At 47.7% G+C, this 10,303-nt stretch overlaps 1 protein-coding gene across 1 annotated transcript in view; it reads right to left on the reverse strand.

Moving 5' to 3' along the window:
- The window catches only part of fnbp4 (formin binding protein 4), a 39,797-nt gene extending 33,760 nt beyond the window's left edge, over positions 1–6,037 (reverse strand). Inside the window, exon 1 of the mRNA XM_043706300.1 lies at positions 5,685–6,037. Within this exon, the coding sequence (XP_043562235.1) occupies positions 5,685–5,787 (103 nt within the window). The 5' untranslated portion in view covers positions 5,788–6,037. The remainder of the gene's footprint in view (positions 1–5,684) is intronic.
- Between the last annotated feature and the right edge of the window lie 4,266 nt (positions 6,038–10,303).

The following is a 10,303-nucleotide window of genomic DNA, read 5'->3' on the forward strand; positions in this document are numbered from 1 at the left end:
ATGGCCTCTCCTCTGGTCGGACAATCTACATACTGTGTTAGAAAAGCTTCCTGGACACACTGCACAAACATCGCCCCGTCCAATCTACTTGATCTAAAGAGCTTCCAATCAATATTTGGGAAGTTGAAATCGTCCATGACTACTACCCTGTGGCTTCTGCACCTTTCCAAAGTCTGTTTCCCAATCTGTTTCTCCGCATCTCTGCTGCTATTGGGGGGCCTATAGTAAACACCCAACAGGGTGACTGCACCTTTCCTATTTCTGACTTCATCCCATACTACCTCCAAAGGCAGATCCCCCTTGAACTGCCTTTCTGCAGCTGTTATACCATTTCTAATTAGCAACGCCACCCCCCCTCCTTTTTTACCACCCTCCCTAATCTTACTGAAACATCTGTAACCAGGAACCTCCAACAACCATTCCTGTCCCTCTTCTATCCACGTTTCCGTGATGGCCACAACATCGTAGACCCAGGTACCGATCCATGTCTTAAGTTCACCGACCTTATTTCTGATACTAACCATATTTCCTTCATTCACATCCAAATCATTTATATAAATGATGAAAAGCATTGGACCCGGCACCAATTCTTGTGGTATACAATGTTCACAGGCCTCCAGTCTGAAAAGTAACCCTCTACCACCACCTTCTGTCTTCGAGCCACTTATCTACCCATACAGCTAGTTCTCCCTATATTCCATGTGAGCCAACCTTGCTAATCAGTCTACCATGAGGAACCTGGTCGAACACCTTAATAAAACCCATATAGATCATATCGACCGCTCTGCCCTCATCAATCCTCTTTTATATTTCTTCAAAAAACTCAATCAAGTTTGCAAAACATGATTTCCCATGTACAAAGTAATGTTGAAGATCCCTAATCAGTCCTTGCCTTTCCAAATACACACAAATCCTGTACCTCAGGATTCCAACAACTTGCCAACCACTGATGTCAGGCTCACTGGTCTAGAGTTCCTTACAGTTTCCCTACCACCTTTCTGAAATAGTGGCACAACGTTAGCCAACATCCAGTCTTCCGACACCATGTCAGTGGCTATTGATGATACAAATACCTCAGCAAGGAGCCCAGCAATCACTGCCCTAGCTTCCCACAGATTTCTAGGGTAAACCTGATCAGGTCCCAGGGATTTGTCCACCTTTATGTTTTTAAGGTGTCCAGCACCACCTCCTCTGTAATATGGACATTTTTTCAAGATGTTGCTATTCACTTCGCTATCTTCCATGTCCTGCTCCAAAGTAAACACTGATACAAAATACTTGCTTAGTATCTGCCCCAGCTCCTGCAGTTCCACACATCGGCTGCCTTGCTGATCTTTGAGGGGCCCTATTCTCGCCCTAGTTAGCCTTTTGTTTTTAACGCATTTAGTGTTAGAGATGTACAGCACGGAAATAGACCCTTCGGTGTAACCCGTCCATGCCGATCAGATATCCTAACCTAATCGAGTCCCATTTGCCAGCATTCGGCCCATATCTCTCTAAATGTTTCCCATTTATACGCCCATCCAGAATGCCTTTTAAGTTGTAACTGTATTGTCGAATCCCTTTGGATTCCTGATTAAGAACAGGCCACAAGTTGTATGGAGATGGATTGAGGTGAGGAGTTTATTGTAATATATATTGCCTACACTTTCAGTCTGTATCTGGTACTGGAAAGGCTAAAAGTATTTCACTGTCAGCAAGTATAAATGAGCCATGCTTAGAGCTCAGTATCTTTACATTCATACACAGGGATCTATGCTCTGCAAAAACAGAAAGGAATATGTCCAAACCTTATCCGTCTTTTAAATTTCCAGGAGTTTGGTAAACTTCTCGTTTCCCATGAAAATACCTTAGCCAACCAGTGCTAACTTGTCAACCTGACTTTCAGCTTAAAAAAAAGCTTTGCTCTGTATCTCACCCCGTGGTGTACCTGTCCTGAGTACTTGATGGAGTGTGTCAAGGAATGTTCACTTTTAGTTTTAAAGAGTTGAGGGAACTTTGTTGTCATTTTAAGAGTTGAAGGTATTTTACACTGTATGTAACCCGGTACTGTACCTGCACTGAGAGTGTTTGAAGGGGACAATGTAGTTTGTTACTTCCCAATTTAAAAGAGTAAAGGAAGGTTTACTTTCTGATTAGAAGCAACTACACTGTTGTTACAGCACTGCAAGATATGGGAATTGATAGATGCTAGTATGATCAGCACAAATTTACCTCAAGGAATATCAGTTCAGAGTTTGAGCTGGATGCTGAGCTGCAGGTATTGCAACTCATCAGGGAGGGGCAAGGTCCGTGCATATTTTGTCCCAAGTGCAGTTACAGCCCTGAAAGTCATCTGATTGGGTCAGTGATCGGGAACAGGGGAGTACGGGCAGCATGGTGGCTCAGTGGTTAGCCTCACAGCACCAGGGTTCGATTCCCACCTCGGGACACTGTCTGTGTGAAGTTTGCACATTCTCCCCGTGTCTGCGTGGGTTTCCTCCAGGTGCTCCATTTCCCTCCCACAGTCCAAAGATGTGCAGGTCAGGTGAATTGGCCATGCTAAGTCACCCATAGTGTTAGGTGCATTGGTCAGGGGTAAATATAAGGTAGGAATGGGTCTGCGTGGGTTACTAGGTAAAAACAATGACTGCAGATGCTGGAAACCAGATTCTGGATTAGTGGTGCTGGAAGAGCACAGCAGTTTAGGCAGCATCCGAGGTGCAGCAAAATCAACGCTTCGGGCAAAAGCCCTTCATCAGGAATAAAGGGGGTTACTGTTTGGAGGGTCAGCGTGGACTTGTTGGGCCAAATAGTCTGTTTCCACACTGTAAGGAAGCTAATCTATGGCTGCAGCTGTGATGGGGATAAGACCTTGAAGGGCGGAGCCTCAATCTTTGCAAATTGTCCAATAGGCTGAGAGGTTTTCTGATTTGAAAGCAAGAGTGAGCCACAGAATAGATTAGCTAAATAACCATGACACATCGCACAGAAAGCCATTCAAGTGTAGATAGAAAAAAAACTTAGCCGCAGAAGGGGACAGAACAGTGAGGGGTACTTACACTTTTCTGAAACAAACAGCATGAGTCCAAATGGCTGTGTTGCCTCACAGACTCAGGGCTTTATAGAAAGGAGAGAGAAGACAGCAGGCGTGGGGCATTTCAGTAGAGTAGAGGAATAGGCAGGGAAAGAAGAGGATACTGGTGAGGGGACTGTATTTGAATGTATGTAGCATTTGAAACAAAACAGATGACAGTCATCTTTGTATCCTCTGGCCACAGGTGGGGTCCCAGAGGACTGGAGAATAGGTAATGTCTCATTGTTTAAAAAGGGTAACAGAGCTAATCCAGGAAATTATAGGCCTGTGAGCCTCAAGTAGGAAAATTATTGGAAAAGATTCTCATGGACAAGATCTATAAGCATTTAGTAGCATATGGACTGATTAGCAATAACAGCAGCATGGTTGTGTGCAGGGGTGGTCATGCCTCACTAACCTGATTTAAGTATTTTGAGGAAGTGACGAAGATGATTGATGAGGGACAAATAGTTGATGTTGTCAACATGAACTTCAGTACAGAGGAACCTCAATTATCCGAATGAGATGGGCAGGCATTATTTTGTTCGGATAATTGATTATTCGATTAATCGTTTCAATGCCTCTCCTCTGGGGCTCAGAGTTTTCCATTAAGTCTGCTCCCCGTTCAGGAGACTGCAGCACATCCCATGCAACAGCACAGCACGTGTGAGCCCCGTGCCCAACCCCACAAGTCTCCAAATATCAAAAAGTTGCGTGTGCGCGCACACGCGTGCGCTAAGTTCCACCTCTGCCCTGTACAGGACAACGTTAGAGGGAATATCAGGGGAAAGGGGATTTCAGGGTTCACCCCTACGTAGAACTCCAGAGAAAGTGGGGGGTAGAGAGGGAGGGCAGGTGGTCAGTCATTTGGAGACAGTGCCTGGGCTCCCATTGATGTACAAGACTTTTCTTGGCAGCATTTCAGCGAGCCAAGCTCATTCTTTGATCAGCGTTAGAAACACATCTTTGATGTAATGTTTCTATCGGGACCTCGAGATCTCCTTCGGATAATCGAGGTTCTTCTGTAAAGCCTTTGACCAGGTTCCTCATGGCACACTTATGCAAGAGGTGAAGTCACATGGTATCAGGGGTGAACAGGCAGGTTGGATACAGAACTGGCTTAGTAATAGGAGATAGAGGGTAGTGGCGAAAGAATGCTTTTCACAATGGAAGACTATGACTAGTGGTGTTCCACAGGCATCAGTGCTGGGACCTCTGTTGTTTGTGAGCTACATAAATGATCTGGAGGAAAACCAGTAGCTGGTCTAATTTGTAAGTTTGCGGATGATACAAAGATTGGTGGAGTTGTGGATAGTGAGGAGGATTGTCAGAGGACACAACAGAATACAGATCAGTTGGAGGCATGGGCAGAAAAACGGCAATTGGAGTTTAATCCAGGCAAATGTGAGGTGATGCATTTTGGAAGGTCAAGTACAGGTGGAAATTATACAGTGAATGTCAGAACCCTTAGGAGTATTGATATGCAGAGATCTGGGTGTGCAGATCAACAGATCACTGAAGATGGGAGTGCAGGTAGATAAGGTAGTAAAAAAATGGTCCATACCATGTTTGCCTTCACTGGAAGGAGTATTGTGGATAGACAAGTTATGTTGCAGCTTTGTAGAATTTTAGTTAGGCCAAACTTGGAATATCGTGTAGTTCTGGTTACCGCACTACCAGAACGATATGAATGCTTTGGAGAGGGGACAGAAAAGGTTTATCAGGGTGTTGCCTAGTATGGGGGATTTTAGCTATGAAGAAAGGTTGGATAGACTGGATTTGTTTTCACTGGAACGCAGTAGATTGAAGGGCTACCTGTCAGAAGTTTAAAAGATTGCAAATGGCGTGGATAGAGTGGAAAATTAGGCTTTTCCAAGGGTGGAGGGGTCAATTACTAGGGGACACAGGTTCAAAGTGTGAGGGGAGAAGGTTTAAAAGGGATGTGCGAGGCACATTTTTCTCACAAAGGGTGGTGAGTGCGGAGAACGCACTGCCAGAGGAAGTGGTGGAAGCAGATACAACAGTGGCATTTAAGAAACACCCGGACAAATACATATATAGGAAGGGAATAGAGGGGTACAGACCCTGTAAGTGAAGATCAATGGCAATTGTAAAGGCAAAAATGTGTCAACCCAAGCCTGGAGGGCCTAAGGGCTTGTTCTCGTGCTGTGTTGTTCTTTGTTCTGTGAACCAGCAGTGTGAATAATAAATCAGAATGTTTTGACAGCCATAAGAAACATGGCTGCCGGATGAATGAGTTGGAAACTGGGCAAAGGATACAGGAGTTTTAGGCACCAAAGCAAGAAAAAGAGGTGTAGGGATGGCTCTGTTAGTTAAAGTCACGAGTGCAATGAGAAAGATGACCTTAGTTCAGGGAAGCAGGATGGAGGTAGAGCTGAGCAATCAGAGCCTCATGGCAGTGGTGCACAAAGTGGGTGGTTTATTAACCCCGTGTTTATCAGTGGACAATCCGAGCAGGTTTCAGCCCTGTTCTGGATGACAGCAGCAGCAGCCTCTGAGGCATTGCCAGTTACTGGGGTTCTCCCCCCCACCACCACCGCCGCCGCCACCCCCTGCCCCGCCAAGCCGGGGCTTCTCCTCCCGAGGCCCAGCCTCCTCCACAACTCACCCTCGGAGCCCGAGCCGCGCTCCTCCTTCCTGTGGCCAGGCTCCAGCTGTAAGATGGGGCGTCGCCGGCTCTGTGGCAGATTGATCCGCGTCTTCTTCCCCATCGAACCGGCTTCCGAGGTAGGCCGCAGCTCGGCGTCTCGCAGGCCGGGGCTCGGATCGAGCCGCCGCTACTCTCCTGGCCTGGCTCGGGGACCGCCCCCCTCCGTCCTCGGTCTCTCTCTGTCGCCTGCTCCGGCCTAGGCCTAGGCCTGCCTGTCTACCGCCCTCCTCTCTCTTTCCTGGTCCGGCCTAGGTTCCCCCCTCTCCCTCTCCAGGCTTTCTCCTTTCCCTCCACACCGAGCTGACAGCGTGGTGACGTCAACGCGTCAATGGGGGTGGAGCGCGGCGCCGCGTAACGTCAGGGCGCGGAGACCCTGTGCCCCCCGCGGTCAGGGCGCGGAGACCCCGTGCCCCCCCCCGGCGGTCAGGGCGCGGCGACCCCGTGCCCCCCCGGCGGTCAGGGCGCGGCGACCCCGTGCCCCCCCGGCGGTCAGGGCGCGGAGACCCCGTGCCCTCCCCCGGCGGTCAGGGCGCGGCGACCCCGTGCCCCCCCCCGGCGGTCAGGGCGCGGAGACCCCGTGCCCCCTCGCGGTCAGGGCGTGGAGACCCCGTGCCCCCCGGCGGTCAGGGCGTGGAGACCCCGTGCCCCCCGGCGGTCAGGGCGCGGAGACCCCGTGCTCCCGCTAACTGGGAACCGTCGCCATCGCTGACCCAGGGGTAGTCGGACAGAGAAAGGGATCAAATCAGAGAAAAGGAAGAGTCAGCCAGGACCAACAACACCTGAAAAGAGGAAGAGGAACACCTCTAGAATGTATTCGCCAAAAAGGGATACCCTCGCAATTTCATCAACAGATGCAAGACAACTGAACGAGGACATGCCACAACCCAAAGGACTAGCCACACCACCATAAATCAAAAACATTTCCGAACTGACAGCCAGACTACTGCGACCACTAGGACTCGTAACAGCACACAAACCAACAGCCACTCTCAAGACAGCAACTCACCAGGACGAAGGACCCGATACCCAGCATGAGCAAAACTAATGTAGTGTACAAAATCCCATGCAAGGACTGCACAAAACACTACATAGGACAAACAGGAAGACAGCTAACGATCCGCGTCCATGAACACCAACTAGCCACGAAACGACAAAACCAGCTATCACTCAGATGACAAGCAACATGAGTTCGACTGGGACAACACTACTATTATAGGACAAGCCAAAGAGAGAACAGCCAGGGAATTCCTAGAGGCATGGCACTCATCCACAGATTCAATCAATAAGCACCTCGACCTGGACCCAATATACCGGCCACTACAGCGGACAGCTGGAACTGACAACCGGAAGTGGCAGATTCAAACCACTATAAATGCCGGAGGAAACATCACAGAAGCGCTTCACAGGAGGCTCCCAAGCACTGAGGATGTCGCCTAGACAGGGGACGAAACGTCTGCAACACAAATTCCCAGCTCGGCGAACAGAACCACAACACCTGAATAGCTGGAGTGAGGTTGGAGCCTCTGCAAGGCAGGCACGCCCAGAGGGTCATGGCAGGTTTATTCGGTGAGAGAAGAGGAACCACCTTGCCGGAGGGACGGTTGGTTAGCTCAGATAGCTGGAGGCTGCTCTCTGATACCGAAAGCACAGGCTCAATTCCCACCTTCTCAATCCCGCTCCTTGCCTGGCTCGAGCAGCCTTCAGTGAGTTCCAGACACCACCCAGAAGAACATTAACCTTCTATCACTAACCTTAAAGCTTAATGCCCCGGGTCGTTGACTTGAACCGTGAACTGCACTTTTCCATTGCAATCAATGTTAAAGGCGAGGTTAGGATTATTTTCGCCAAGCTGAACAAATGAAACAATTATAATACTCTTCTGTACAGTGCAATCCTACCTGAAATAACTTGAAAAACCAAAAAAAACCCAAAAAGAAATAGTTTGTAAATTCAAATTGACGACAGTTGCCAAGTCTCCCTTAAGCAATCTCTTCATTTTAGGAATGATTGGCTTCTACTCCAAGCCTGGGCTTTTAAATCCAGCACATAATCTGCAGATTCTGCTAGGAGTGAATAACAGGTGATGCTTTAAAGGTCTGTATTGGTGCCATACCAAATAAAAACTCCTTTTTTGGTTTATCACTGAGTTGCTGAAGATGTTTGTCATAGACACGAGGAGTAGGCTATTCAGCCCTTCAAGTTTGATCTGCCATTCAGTATCATTGAGCATGATCCTCCATCTCAGTCCCATATTTCTGCTTTCTTTCCATTCCCCCAAGATCTTTGATGTATAAATAAAAACTGAAAGAACTGTGTCTGCAGTAAATTGGAAACAAAAACAAATTGCTGGAAAAGCTCAGCAGGTCTGGCAGCATCTGTGAAGAGAAATCAAAGGTAACATTTCATCTGGTGACCCTTCCTCAGACCTGCTGAGCTTTTCTAGCAACTTCTGTTTTTGTTTCTGATTTACAGCATCTGCAGTTCTTTCGGTTTTGCCTCCTGGAACTGCTTGAGCATTTCCAGCAATTTTTGTTTTTGTTGTTTTTGATGTCTAGAAATGTTTCGGTCGCTCCCTTGAGTATTCTCTGTCCACAGTTTCTGGTAGTGAAATATATGGGTTGATATTTCTATGATGAAATTTCAGAGTTATCCAGCATAGAAATAGGCCCTTTAGCCCAACATGTCAATGCCAAACTATGCTCATCACATTTACCTGCACTTGGTCTGTAGTTTACTCTGCCCTGGCAATTTATGTTCTCATTCAAATGATTTTTAAATGTTGCAATAGTAACTGCTTTCACTATGCACTCAGGCAGAATGATCCATATTTCTACCAACCTCTGGCTGTTAATTTCTCTGAACTCTAAACCACTTCCTCCTCACCTTAAACCTATGCCCTGTAGTCTTAGACATGTCTGTTATGGGGAAAAATTCTCATGATCAACTCTGTCTATGCCTCTCATAATTTTGTCCACCTCAATCAGATTCCCCCTCAGCCTCCTCTGTTCCAAAGAAAACAAACCCTGCCTATCCAGTGTATCCTCCTAATTGACACTTTTCATTTCAGGCAACATCCTGGTGAATTTTCTGTATATCTTTTCTGGTGCAATCTCATCCATCCAATAGTGTGGCGACCAGAACTGCACACAATATTCTATTTGTGACCTAACCAATGTTTTCTCACCTTAGCCCTTCTCTGTTATCCTGAAACTGTAACCCTTGGTTCTAGACTCCACAACCAGGGGAAGCATCCTCCCTGTATCTTGTCTGTCCACCCGTGTTTTTAATTTTATATTTTTCAGTCAGACATCCTCTCATTCTTGGTTGAGAAGTGTGGTGCTGAAACAGCGCAGCAGGTCAGGCAGCATCCGAGGAGCAGGAGAATTGATGTTTCGGGCATAAGCCCCCTCATCAAGAATGTGGGGATGGGAGGGGGCTGAGAGATAGATAAGAGGATGGGGGAAAGGTAGCTGGGAAGGTGATAAGTAGATGCAGGTGGGGGCTGATGGTGTTAGGTCAGAATGGAGAGTAGAGCGGATTGGTGGGAAGGAAGCTGGACAGGTAGGACAGTTCAAGAGGGCAGTGCTGAGTTAGAGGGTTGGATCTGGGATGAGGTAGGGGAAGGGAAGATGAGGAAATTGGTGAAATTGATGTTGATGCTGTGTGGTTGGAGGGTCCCAAGGCAGAAGATGAGGCATTATTCCTCCAGGCGTCAGGTGGTTTAGATTTGGCAGTGGTGGAAGCCCAGGACTTGCAGCGAGGGAAGGAAACTTAAAGTGGTCGGCCACAGGATGGTGGGGTTGGTTGGTGCATTTGTCCCAGAGATGTTCTCTGAAACGTTCTGCAAGTTGCTTTCCTGTCTACCAATGTAGAGGAGACCACATTGAGAGCAACAGACACAGTAAATGAGGTGTTTGGGTGTGCAGGAAAATCTCTGCCGGATGTGGAAGGATCTTTTGGTGTCTTGGATGGAGGAGAGGGAGGAGGTGTGGGTGCAGAGTTTACACGCAAGGGAAGGCGCCAGGAGTGGAGAGTGGGTTGCTGGGCGTCAACCTAACGAGGGATTTGCAGAGGGAATGGTCTCTGTGGAATGCTGATAGTGGTGGAGGGAAATACATCTCTGGTGGTGGTCTGACTATCGGTGGCAGAAATGGAGGATGATCTGCTTTTTCCAGCTCCACATTTTATTGACTCTGACTTTCCAGTATCTGCAGTCTTCATTATCTCCAATCTCCTTCTCAGTGGACCCTTGGTTCCTTAACATCTCTGGAAAATGGTTTGTGTACTGTTTTGTAAAGACGAAACCAAAATATGTGTTCAATTTCTGCTACTTCTTTGGGGGTCTTCTTTGTCATGGAATCATACAGCATAGAAACAGGCTCTGAAAACTTATTTTCTATTTTATCACTCTTGATCTCAACCTCTTTGTCCACTTTTGCTGAATTCGGGTGGCACAGTGGTTAGCCTCACAGCGACAGATACCCGGGTTCAATTCCTGCCTCAGGCGACTGACTGTGTGGAGTTTGCACATTCTCCCCGTGTCTGCGTGGGTTTCCTCCGGGTGCTCCGGTTTCCTC

The sequence above is a fragment of the Chiloscyllium plagiosum genome, chromosome 16, assembly GCF_004010195.1.
Source record: "Chiloscyllium plagiosum isolate BGI_BamShark_2017 chromosome 16, ASM401019v2, whole genome shotgun sequence".
Classification (NCBI taxonomy): Eukaryota; Metazoa; Chordata; class Chondrichthyes; order Orectolobiformes; family Hemiscylliidae; genus Chiloscyllium; species Chiloscyllium plagiosum.